Genomic DNA, 13,655 nt, shown 5'->3' on the forward strand with positions numbered 1-13,655 from the left:
AACACTAAGACTTTTTAGATATATGATTTACTTAGCAGCTTTTCAGAAACATAAATGTCAGTCTCTGTACAAATATGGGTCAAAACAACAACAAGAAGAAAAAACATACAATGCAACATACAATACATACAATACAAAGAATACGTCTGAAGGGGAAAAGAAAAAAGATGAGGGTTAGATAGAAAATGAATGTAAGAAAAATATATTTATAAATAGTATAAAATAAAAACTAATAATTATAATAATAATGCACGTAGGTCTAGTAATTCATATAGATATAGGCCTATATATAAGTACTTAAATACACTTTCAATTTCTTAATTTATAACAAACAAAAAGCAACATTTTCATTTGGACATTAAGACTTTTATGAAGAATTTCAGCTGTGATGATAAAAATAAGACTGTTCAAAGTTATAAGACGTACGCAGATTTCATTTTAAATGTACATTTCTAAATGTAAGATAAATGCTAAAAGGCCCTGCTCACCTCCCATGTATTGCACACTGCATGAAGCGGTGTCTCGTGCAGTCTGTTGTCATTGGTCAGACAACTGCCGACAAAAAGTGGGACGTTCCCGGAAAAATCACAAACCGGAAGGGAAGGCCAGAGCCCGAGAAGAAGAAGACAGCCGCTGCCGATGAGACCAGCGAACCCAGGAAAAGTATTGTAAGTCAAACAACTTGAAATTATCTAAAAGGTGCTTAAAGAGGGTCACTGAAACCATGTTGGAGTTATTTTTCGATGAGCTGTTAACCACGTTTAGATATCTGTGTGTCACATTCTGCTCAACCGACAAGTCCGGGTTCAGACTGCCCATCAGACCGGAGAGAGAGAGAGAGAGAGAGAGCGAGCGAGAGAGAGAGAGGAGCTGCGGAGACCACAGACAATGTCAAGAAAAGCCCTAACACGAACAAACATATGAAAAATGTATGTGCCAGCAGCAGACACAATAACAAGCCTGAGACCCCGAGTTAGTCAAATGTTAAACAGCTGACGACTTGCGGCCGAGGAAAGGAAAGTTGTCTGTTGACGTTTTCGTCAGTTGGCTGCAGCTGCTAACCGAGCTAACGCTACCAGGACTCAAGTTTCCCTTTACAGAGCCTCGCATTAGTTTTGTGTCGGTGATTCATACAAGCAAGCTAATGCAAATGCGATGTTAATGTTAATTATAATAGCTGACGTTAGCTAGTCGATGTTAGTTAGTAAATTGGCAAACTGTAAGAAAGAAGTACCAGCCAGTGCCCTGCTAACTGACGTTAACAGCTATTTTATTGATGTTACCAGTTATATATATATTAAAGCCAACCGTTACTAAAGCTAATACACATTAAGGTTAGCAAATTTAACTCGTTACCGTAGTTGATAATTTTTTTTTTCATAACATCAAGTAGGGCTCGGCGATATGGCCAAAATCCTATATCACAATATATATGACGATATAGCATGTTTTCCGGTAATTTAACAAATAGTTAGTCCTTATAAAATAACCACATGGTAAAGCCTATTTTTTGGATAATCCTATGTGTACTAAATACTTGACAAATAAAAAGTACTGAGTTTACGTTTTCACTCCGGCTTACCCTGAGTCCTTTCCTGCATGTTAAAGGTCTAACCTTGAAGATTTTCATGTAAATAAATGTCTATTAAGTCACTATATATCGCTGAATGAGGTAACACAATGGTGATTGAGCCTATGGCCCACTGATGATAGCCTTTGAATTTGCAGTATAAAGTATCATTATGGACTGGGTGTCTGTGGCGATATTCGCGGGGAAAAGCCCAGTTAGTGACACTTTCCATCACCCAGCAGTGGTTCGTCTGCCAGAGAGGGTAGGCGGAGCGAAGCGGCTGCTTTTCAGGTCTCTCCAAGTGTTGCGACTAAACAGTAATCTACTATGCCCAGCCCTAACACCTAGCACCGACCACGTCTCTGTATTACGTTAATGGTTAGCTGGCTAACTCAGCTCTTCACCCTGCTAGCGCTAGTCACAACAACACAGAAGAAGCAGTTAATGTAAGCATTTTTAGTTATCAACTTTTAAGATGTATATTCGAATATATTTTTATTGAAACAACAATTAATAAAATTGTTAGCATAGACTACATGGGTTGCAAGAAAGTTACCCTTAAGTCACAGATCATGCAGTACTGTCCTCAGTGGATACATTTTAGGACAAAATAATGTTGTTTTGCAGCTTTTAATCTCTCCTTTGTAATTATCTAATGGTTGTAATGTTAGATACAAGTGTTACAAGTGTACCTTGAAGCTTTAACTTAGGCAAATATCTGATAGGTATCAATAGGGCTCACAGTTTCTCCCTCTCATGCCAGTAAATGCCAGAAAGCTTGTACACATTGGCAGTGCCGTCACATTAAGAGTCATAAAGGTGTCATTACTGCTGACAGCATTCTTGTTGTAACTCAGCCAGTATAAATTGTTGAGGTTGTTATGTATCTACACGTGTGTCTCCTTACGCATAACACCAAATATATTCACATAATATGCGTGTGTCTTCTTGCCCTTGTTTATGGCTTTATAACGGATCAGAGCTTTGGACTTTTGGGACAGAGAAGAGATTTACCGTCAGTTGCGCTCTTTTTATTTTTATGGCATATGGACCTTGTACTCCTGAAGTGGTGACACAGCTTGAACAACCAGCCATGATAGAAGAACGGTGCATTTGTCTACCATCAGTTTTATTTATGCTTGGCTCTATTAAGGACACCCTTTGCTTTTTTTTTTACCCAGGCTTTGTTTTAGCGCTGTCTTAATGTGCAGGTCAGTACTGTTGAACTGATAACTAGGTCTAGTAGTGTGTTTTAATTAAAACGTGTATTATGTAATAAGAATTCAACCTTCCATCACCTATGCCCAAACATAATTGTTTTTATTTCGACAGAGAGGAGCTTGTTTTGTAGCCTTTCTCCTGAACTTGCAAAATTTTTGCAAAACATAAATAGGACAGGGGAGTTGCTTGATGAGCTGCGAGTTGCAGAGAGGATGCAACTTTGTTTACACTTTTATGCATAAAGGACACGTTTGTAAGAGAGCATTCTGTCTTTTCACATACCATGTGTAGACATAGGAAATCTGCGCAAGACTCGGCCTATAATGTAAGAGCAATCTCCTATAGTGAGCAGTTACGTAACTTGGTACCTTAAGAACCGCTGTTCTTTAAGTTATTCAGATGTTTATTGTTTTGTTTCTTTTATTTGAGTGTAACTTCATTGGGAGATTTTGGTTGCATCTATTGATAACAGTATTTTGTGTTTGGGCACACACTTTCTCCCGCAGAAGTCACAAGAAAAAGGAAGTGCCCATGATTTCCTACTGCCTTTGCTAACTGCTAGTGATGAGTGCCCTGTTTGCTTTTCCTGGGTTAAGTCGCCAGCTTCCCTGCAACTGTTTCCAAAGCCATTCTTTATTAGAAAACTGAACTGTAGAAGGGGGCCTTACCTAGATCAAGAGCATTTCCTGTTTCATTAGACACTTCCAGATAGTTTTGTTTTTGTGTCTGTGCCAATAACAATTTGGCCTACTAGACAGAAGGAGGAAGGTGAAGCAACCCCTCATATCAGACAACAGCAGCTCTTTACAGGACCCCACCCTGCGCCCAAATGAAGGGAGCGGCACAAGTCCCTGCTTGTTCTCATAAAACTGGTATGGTGATGGTGTGTGGTGAGTGATGGCAGCCACAAAGGTAGTTGGACTACTACTTATATAAAATGACTGAGATCAGATTTTTGCTCAGTCATCACATGTTTATGCGCTGCTGTAAAGTTTACTGCAAGTAAGGTTTAATTTCTATGATCAATAGTTCGCCGTGAAGAACTTCTCCTGTACTGGCACTGTTTGTTGCAAACTGCAGCTGAACTTCTATGTTTCTTTTTCAAGTTGATGATAGGATAATGACCCATCCGAAGAACACTGCCCCAAATCTATGCAAGTATTTAATATGCGAACATTTGTTGAGGAATTAGATGCACTGCAATTCCTGCTCCTGCTGAGTGCTTGGATCTCACGCTGGCAGCAGAGCATACAGGAAACCATTATGAATATTTCACTGGCTCTTCCTCTAGTTTGCTCCCTCTTTCTTCCTATCGCCTCCCCCTTTCCCTGACCCATGTCCCACTATCTATCTCTCTCTCTCTGACCCACTTCCCTCTGGAGGTCTACAGAGCCCATTAGGAATACCATCAAAGCATCCGTCGTAGGCTGCTTGAGTTGTGTGCCAGCCCGTCTTAGTGCAACAAAGAGGCTCTGATTGCAGGCTAGACGGCCACTTGTACCTTTGACATGGCATGCTATGCATTGGCATTGATGCTACTGTTTTGGCCCATAACATAGTCAGTTTGTTCTATGTCAAGAAGACATACACAACAATTTAGCTAGATTTTAATATATTTTTTAAGCTGCCGTGTTCTGTAGAGTCATTTCCAACAACCTAGTCCATTGCCTCCTCCTCTAACGGGGAATGTGAACAGGTGAGAAACAGCTCTGCAGCTTGCAATCCAATGAGTACCGACCACCTGTGTGAGCCAGTGAACAGAGTGCCTTTATTCCTTCTCCAACTCCGCAAGGCCTCTGAAGGATTCCCTCTGCTCTTTCAGGCCTTGTGATAGTGTGTGTCTGCCAGCTGAAGAGAGCAGACAGGCCTTTAGTGCACCCTGCTTCAAATCTGCACCAAATTTAAACAGATTTAGAGTCTATTTCTGTACTGGTCGATTTTATTTTCAGTAAAATGGGGAGACAATAAAGGAATCTGTTTGTGTCCCTTTCTGCTCTGTAATCTTTTATTAAACTAACTCTGCAGACCAAAATAGTAGATCTCCAAAGACATGACTTATTATAATGAACATAAGCAGCGTGGTTGGTACACTGTCAAATGAAACATGCCAGCACTGAATATTTTATGGACAGAGCCGTGATCTCCCGTCACATGCCGAAGCTTAAGCCCGGCTCAGCATCGAGCTGGGAAAAAGCTCAACTCTGTCGTCTACCAGCAGGGACTCCTTCACTTTTCCACATTCTTGACTTCCCCCTCCTCTCTCATGAAGTAGTCTAACCATCGACACGTCTTATTGTGTTTCTGCGTCAAGTTGTTCCAGAGACAAAGCTGAGGTATTCCAAATTTTTAATGCGCTCAGCAGTAAAATGTGTTCTGCAATCTTCACTTCCTGCTTTGAGCTGAATTGTGTTTCCTGTCTTTTGACCAAGCAGAAGCTGGCTGACCTCATGTGTGTCAGCCAACTGAAGAAAGATGAGGTTACCGTTTCAGATACGCAAATCAGGCGATAACTTCGCCTTGTCTGCCACAGCTTCATCTTGAGAGTGTAAACCTGCTGAGTTCTACAAGCCTGACTCAAAGTTAGTTCATATTTATGCCACTTATTGCCAAACAAAATGTGGCCATTGGAAGTTGCAGTGTTAAAAGATTTTGATGTTTGACTTGCTGATTAACATCAGTGTTTTATATCTTATATGTTATTATCTGGTTTCGATTTCGTTACATAGAAACGGCTAAAGATCTTAACACTTAATAGCCACAGCTTAAAGCGCGAGGCAGACATCTGTCAGGAGATGACTCACAGGAACCACTGTGTTCAACTTGGTGGGTGTTTGAGCAAGGCGGTCTTAGCTTTATTGTATTATGTTTCCCTACTGACATGTGTCTCTTTCAGCCAGATATGCTGAAATAAAGGACATGTAAGACTTTTATTCTAAGGTGTAATGTACCACCATGTACATATTTCTAAGCTTAATCCAAAAGGCATCTGGACTTGGTTGAAGTTCGTTTCACCTCTCATCGGAAAGGCCTCTTCAGTTCTAAACTGACTGGTGGACGGAGCTACAGATGTAAGCCTTTTTCGGATGAGAGGTGAAACGTCTTCAAGAACTTCAACCAAGTCCAGTTGCCTTTTGGATTAGGCTTAGAATTACCATGACCTGGATGACTGAGAACCTTCACAGACACCATGTGCGTACTAAAAGCCCACACTGTCAGGAGAACCTGTGGGAGCCTGACAGAGGACACAAGTGCTCTCCTGCAGCACTTGTTTATAGTAAACATGGTTAAGTCATAAACTCTTTATCTGGAGGCCAAGCCCAAGTGTGATGCAGGCCCATGTCAGCAGCATACACTTTGAATGTCTGATGATAATCTTGGCTACAACAAATATTTAATGAACAGTTATTCTATGTTGCACATTGTTGTTGTTGGCAGCTGCTTGCAGGAACAAGGAAACATCTTTGTTAATTGATTTAATCTCGTCAGGTTTTAACCGACGATAACATTTAACAGATAACAGTTCTTTTGGAATGAATCTCAACATGCTGAATATGTTGTGTTTTCCAGCTCCCACTGGTGAGGTTTCCTCTTCCACTGGCTCATCTACCTGTCTGAACTGAAGTCGCCCCGGTCTGGCTCACCCAGCCCTCACCTGCCCCCGCACCAAGCCCGAACCTCATAGTCAACCAGACATCCTCCCTCTACTCCCGGCATCTTCTTCTTCTTCTTCTTCTTCTCTCCTCAAGTCTTCAACACTGCGCTATGGCAGGGCGAGGCGGACCAGCACGGACCAACGGCACTGCAGTGAGCAACAAGATCTGCCAGTTCAAGCTTGTGCTGTTGGGGGAGTCGGCGGTGGGAAAGTCCAGCTTGGTGCTGCGCTTTGTCAAAGGCCAGTTCCACGAGTACCAGGAGAGCACCATCGGAGGTAAGGAGACTCGTTGTTATGTCTCGTCAGCTGTGATTTGCAGCTTAGAGAATACATCTATACAAATCATGTTTGATATTTAAATAGATATAATTTTTGTCGTTAATATATTTAAACTCGCGCTAAAACTTTTCAATATGTCAGGAACATAAAATAAACGCTGAGGCAGACAAAACCCGTTCTTGCCGGCACAGAGGAATTGCCCTCCTGTTGGTCTTAATCTTCTCTGTCGTCAGAGCGTGTGCAGCAGCAGCAGCAGGAGTGGCAGAACCAGTTCTTTGCAGCTGATCACTTGACTCTCCCATGAGGCAGCGAGCTCCTCACACATGGCAGACGCGTACATTGATTGTGCTGGAACAAAATGTATTTCCTCGTGTGTCTGGACGGTGAAAAGCTGAAAGCAGAAAATGTCCTTTATGAATGGCAGTCGTTCCGCAGCAGAGGAATGAGGTTACTTGAAACCGGAAGGAATCGAGACAACAATAGGGATTTCCTTAACATCCTGTAGATCAGTGAAGCTGATCAAAGAGTAGTGCTAAATCTCAGAGCAGGAAGATGATAATCTGTTGGTAACTTTGACAGAAATGTGATAGTTTCCTACACAATGGTGCAAGGAGCCTGGGGGCTACACAAGACGACTTTTAACTTTGGTGCAAATCCTCATTCCAGCTGACAGGTTTCCACTGGAGCTGCTGACTTCTGAGACTGGCTTTGTTCATTCTTACAATAACTTTACTCGCATCTGCCTCCCACAGCCGCACTAGTCTAACAACATGCTGGCTTTGACTAAAGTTTGAAGGTAGCATATTAAACGTGCAGTAATTGAGAAACTACAGTCACAGTCCATGTCATGATAATTTTCAGGCATTTTCGCCTTTGATTGGCGGCATTTAGTCGGGATGCAGACAGTAAACACGACCTGTAACAAGAGTCCTAAGCCAGAGTCTCACCAGTCTCATCTGACTCTCTTATGTCACTGTAAACCCCGTACAACAGGACAGTAATACAAACTGTAGACAGAGCTCATCCATCCGCTGCAGTACCATCCAACTCAAAGCTGAACCACCACTTTGTATTACTGCAAATATCTTACCTCTGAATGTGTACATACAGCATACTTATGTTCCTACAGAAGGATCAGTATGACTGAAGTCTGTGCTCAGGAGATCAGGGAAGATTTACCCTATTGACTACACCTCTGTTACTAACAGTCCAAAACCTAAAGACAAATAGTTAAAGTGGTAATCTCGAAGATCTCAGTTTCTTTCTCTTTGGCGGCACCTATGGCGATAAACGGTAATTGCGGGAGCACACTTCCCAGATATCCAGACAGTGTTGCATGTGTGACGTCCACGGTTGGTTACGGTTGTAACTCTTGATTTTCCTCGCTGACGGTCACTTTCCTTTTTAGACTCTTTGCTTCATCTGAGCGTCGAGTTTGTTTCTTTTTCTTTATTTTCTACTTATTTCTGAAGTTGTATCTGTAGTCATCCATCTTTTCTTTGTTTGTTCAGCCATACTAGACTACTGTTTCCTTGCAATGCTTACACAAACTGAAGTGTAGCCACTTAGCTCCGCCTACCCTCTCTGGCAGACCAACCACTGCTGGAGGATGGAAAGCGCGTCACTAACTGGGCGCCGCTTGTGATTTTTTTCCAAGAAAGTTGCACCAGACACCCAGTCCATAATTCTGCAAATGCAAAGGCTTTCATCAGTGGGCTCAATCACCTCTGTGTTACCTCATTTGGCGATAGTTAGTGACTTAACAGACATTTATTTACATGAAAATTTACAAAGATTATCACTTAAAAACAGAGAAAAGGTGATGAATGATCACAATGGAAGACTAGACTGAATAATTTGCACTTTTACTTAAAAAATAACTGTTAATCTAGTGAGGATTGTTTTTCTTTCAATGGACTATAAGACTTCTCGGCTCTCCTTGTAGACTTAATCTCGTAAACAGCTGGGAAACTACCTGGTGTAATGTTATGAAGACATTAATATAATGACTAGAAACAACTTTTTCTTTGTGAACCAACGTTTCTCCCCCAAGTTTCTTGTGAGTAATGTGGCTGTAGGATGTAGGGACAGGATGCTCAGTGCTTACATTCACCAAAGAGTCAGACGAGTCAGCATGTTTTAGATCCCACTGAACTTGTGGTCAGCTGCGTGCCCGGTCAAAGATTACACAGCTTTAAAGTGTGTGTGCTTTGTAAGTGAGCGCCGTTTCCTCTGTCATGTGACAGTCGGCTGAGTTTGCAGTAGTGCCTGTTCATTATGTTCAGTATGTTCTGACTGTACACCTTTTGGATGTGGTTAATATAATATAAGTATTATGTGGTTTAGTTAATTTTAAACTACTTTGTTATGGTTTACTTTCTTCCAGCGAGGGTGTACCTTTCCTCTTTGTATCATCATAACTGCGCTTTGAAGCTTAAATATTAAACTTCTGGCTCCCTTCAGAGTGATGCATTATATTTTTGTTCTCCTTCCAGCTGCCTTCCTCACACAGACTGTATGTTTGGATGATACAACAGTCAAGTTTGAGATCTGGGACACTGCAGGACAGGAGCGGTATCACAGCTTGGCACCCATGTACTACAGGGGAGCCCAGGCAGCCATCGTGGTCTACGACATCACCAACACAGTACGTTAGCTGGAACTGAGCGGCCTTGTGTCATTGTCTGATCCTCCAGCTCAGTTGATCATTGCTGAATTGAAGAGACAGACCTTTGCTCTTTCAGCTCTCAGTCATACATAATGTGTAAAAATTACATCAGGGATTTAAAGTTTAAACGCTGCTCATGATTACGCATGTTGTTCTGTTTTAAAAGGACACATTCACACGTGCAAAGAACTGGGTGAAAGAGCTCCAGCGACAAGCCAGCCCAAATATCGTCATTGCCCTGGCAGGAAACAAAGCAGACCTGGCCAACAAGAGAGCCGTAGATTTCCAGGTAAAGAAGAACCTTTACCCTGAAACTTGCAATGAAATACTTCAATAAATTAATACATTAAAGGTCATAATTCCCCGTTGCTGTGTTGTATTTCTCTCTTTAGGAAGCCCAAGCATATGCAGATGACAACAGTTTGCTCTTCATGGAGACTTCAGCCAAGACTGCTATGAATGTCAATGAGATTTTTATGGCTATAGGTAAGTGCTCGTGTCATGTAGAGCTGCAACAACAAGTGTATTAATCAATTAGTCAGAATACATATCTGCCTCTCTCTAAATAATCAATGAATCTAAAAGTATAGGATGTAGGTGATGTGTTGATTGTAACAGGAGGGATGGATCAAAGCAGCATGTAGCCTTAACCTGAACATCTATTGTAAAAACTTGATTCTGTTGTCATGTGTCCCCTCAACCAGCCTTTTACTGACTGATCAGAACTTCAGTATCATTATACTTTTTTGTAGATGTCTGAGCTGTTAATGGAGACAGTTTGTTACTTTATTAAGCTCATGAACGTCTGAGGGGTAAATGTAAAATGCAGTGGACTTACATTCAAACTGCAGAATCGTCTATTTTTTCCAGCTATTTTTACTCCCCTGTCTTTGCAATCAATGCTATTCTTCACGTGCTTCGATTATGTTGCTTATGAGTTAAAATCTCTGTCTTCTACTCAGGAGGACACAATGTCTCAGCTGAGAGCACACACACATTCATATAAAGCATGCAAAGGCAGAACTGTACAGAAATTAAAACTTAAAAAATAAATACAAGTATGAGTGGTGGACTGTTTGGACAGAAGCCAGGGTTGAGAAAGGGGAATGCCTTTTGGTTATTTTAGTGACGATGAGTATGTCATCACCTCTCATCCCCCCACAAACCGCCTACTGCCTCTCAGCTGCAACCTTTTAACATTATTTTCATTATCAAAGACTCATTTGAATACTTTCCTGATATAACTACCCAGAGCCAAATATTGCAATCCTTGAATTCCGTATTTTATTTGACAATCAGTCAAAAACACAAGGAACTGTTCTGCAAGACGAGGAGAAAAAGCAAATTGTCACGTTTTAGAAGCTCAAACAGTTAATTTTAGTTATTTCTCGGGTAAAAATGTCCAGAGTGTAACCAGATTAAAATAATCTTTATTTTAATGAAAGAAATTCCACCAAATCCTGTAATATATTGAAGAAACGAAAACGTATAGAAGAAATGGTAATACCCGTACTGTCACTTTAAGAGGTCGCCGTTTACCTGACATCAATGCTGCTCTTCTCTCAGTCCGTGCTGTGCTCACTGAGAGGACCTAAGGATCAATTGTCTGCTCATTGTTTAGCACTAAATTATGTTCAGATCAAAATCTCTTGCAAATCTTGCATTTTTCCTTTTCTTTCAAAATTATTATTCAATTTTCTGATTTTTTATGGACACAACTAAAAAGAACTAGTTAACAGTATAGTCAATAATGATTTAAGTAATGTGTTGCAGCCCTACTGGCCTGTTCCAATGAAGCAGAAAATAAATTTGTTGTACTTTTTACCCCAAACAGCCAAGAAGCTTCCTAAGAACGAGCCTCAGGGTGGAGCGGGCGCCGGTGGACGAGCCAGAGGTGGCGTGGACCTGCAGGACGCTGCACCACAGGGCAGAAGTGGCCAGTGCTGTGGGGGCGGGAACTAACTAACTAACACAACATTGAGTCAGCTGATCCAACCAATCTACAGCTTCGATCAACCAGACCAGATATTAGCCAGCTGTCAAACAATGTCCCATCGGTCAAACCAAACCATGGTTGGACCACCTACCCTGAGAGCACCAATGAACTGTTTGGCAAATGAGTCCACTGGCCAGTAAACTGCCAGAGCCCCGCTGACGGTTCCAGCTGATGAGCCAACAAGCAGACCAAGAAATCAATTCGCAGAGTCATGTTTTAACCCCAGGAGTTGCCAATCCATGACCTCTCTATTGATGATGGACACTTGACATCACCTTAGGGGGAAAAAAATCGTCCCATTCATGGAAGAAGGAAAAAAAAAGATCGGTCATTACAAATGGCACTTAATAGGGCCGTCTCGCTCACCTTTTGTTTCTGTATTTGTTTAGAGGAAAAAATGTAACGGGAAGGATTATAAACAGGCTGATTGGCCATGTGTGTTCCTATTCTGCCCCCTGCTTCCCCCATGCACCATAAATTCTAAAGTATTTCCACCATGGTCTTATGACGCCATTAAATCTTCAGTCGAGATGCATGCAGCAGTCCTTCACTCTTCTGTCTCGTTCCCGGTCAGCTTCCTGGAAGAGATGAAGAGAGACGGCTCCTAACAGCAGAACGGGGATCGGCAGATACTTGCTTCTCGATAGAGCTGTGTAGATTGAATTATTACATTGTTATTGTTATCACTATTATTATTATTATTACTCCAACTTCTTTTGACACAGGCTGTTCAGTATGATTTTTAAGCCTCAACTTTAAGGTTTTACAATCATCAATCTATGTTATCAAACCATATACAGTAAATAGTTCTTTATTAACATCGTCACCCATAAGTAATTTTAGCATTAATGTAATGTTTTTGAATCATCAGTGTACAATGACAAAATACATAAAGCAAAATTTGTTTTCTTGACCAAAATCACGACTGTGTATTGACAACATCGCTGTATTTGTATCAGACTTTTCAAGTTCATATTCAATCAGTAGTTATTGTCTAAACAATATCTTCCCAATCTCTACAGGATGTTTTGTTAACCTTAATTATTACGTGATGGATTTTTTTTTATGTCTTAATTTTTTTTCTGAAGATCTATGGTATTAAATGCACTGGTTCTGTTTCATCATCTTTGTGAATTGAAATGTTATCGTCAGCTTCCTTTTGTCTTTTTCTTCTCTCTGTTTTTACTCTTCATATCAGGGAGGGATTACTTGCAACAGTGTTGTCATCCTGTTATGGCATCAACAACTAGCACAACAGTACCTGCATGGCAGCCTCTGCTGCTAGGTGGGACAGTGGGAGGGGTGGGGTCATGGGTAGAGAAAAAGAAAAAAATGTAATTTTACCAATAAAGCAGGGGAAGGTATGTTTCCTGTATGTTTGTTTTAATCTCTTGATCTTATCTCACCAACAACTCCATCAATCTATTTAAATAGCGACGACTACCAGTCGAAGATTTTAATTTTATTATCTTCTATTAAGGCCGTCATATTCCAGAGTTTAGAAAATCAAGGTTAACATGGCACTATTTCTGAATCTTAATAAAAACTACACAAAAGTATTTTTTTTTTATCATATCTAGACTTTACCACCGTGGAGATGGTGTACAACATTCATAAATATGGTGTACCTGAACTACATTACTTACAATTTTCACCTCAGAGAAAGTGTGTTGCTTTTAAGTGCACTTGCCATGCTGGTACATGTTTTTTATGTTAAGAACGTAGTATTCTCCTGCAGTAAACAATTACCACGAACATTTATGGAGTTTTTTGTTTTCGGAATAATTCAAATTGTCAAATTATTTTGGGAACATACAACCGGAAGTGATAGTATTATGTTTGCAGTGATGATTAATTAATATTAATTATGTATTGCAGTCCATGCTTGTGGCCACTGGAGGGCAGTAGAGTGCCTCAGTCAGACTCAAATGCATTGGTAGCCTGCCTTTGTAGGTCTACATAGTATTTAATGAAATACAGTAAGAAAGCGAAGCACTGTCTACTCTGCCCGCATGTCCACAGTCATATTTTGGGAACCCTCACTTCTACCCAGTCAGTGCAAAATTCCTGAATTGCCAAGCAAACCAATATTAAATGGACAGCGGTGTAGTTACGTATGTGGCCTCTAGAGGGCATTGAACATAAAACTATTATTTACTCGAGAATCAGGGCAGACTACAACTTCCGGAGAAGACTTTCAAAATAACACTACTGGTAGACTGAAGTGTAGCTTTGGTGTGGTAATAACAGGATTTATTTTTAATGAGAA

General features: G+C 40.8%; 1 protein-coding gene across 1 annotated transcript; it reads left to right on the forward strand.

Annotated features, from left to right (window-relative positions):
- The first annotated feature begins 586 nt into the window (after positions 1-586).
- rab5c (RAB5C, member RAS oncogene family) lies at positions 587-13,100 on the forward strand. Its single transcript, XM_069675871.1, has 6 exons — positions 587-668; positions 6,359-6,719; positions 9,218-9,369; positions 9,557-9,679; positions 9,783-9,876; positions 11,225-13,100. Exons 2-6 carry the CDS (start codon positions 6,554-6,556, stop codon positions 11,350-11,352), a joined length of 663 nt encoding a protein of 220 aa, XP_069531972.1. The 5' UTR covers positions 587-668; positions 6,359-6,553; the 3' UTR covers positions 11,353-13,100.
- The last annotated feature ends 555 nt before the right edge of the window (positions 13,101-13,655 follow it).

This window comes from Semicossyphus pulcher, unplaced genomic scaffold, assembly GCF_022749685.1.
Source record: "Semicossyphus pulcher isolate SPU_LCO1_2020_fin unplaced genomic scaffold, fSemPul1.0.p SCAF_25, whole genome shotgun sequence".
Lineage (NCBI taxonomy): Eukaryota > Metazoa > Chordata > Actinopteri > Labriformes > Labridae > Semicossyphus > Semicossyphus pulcher.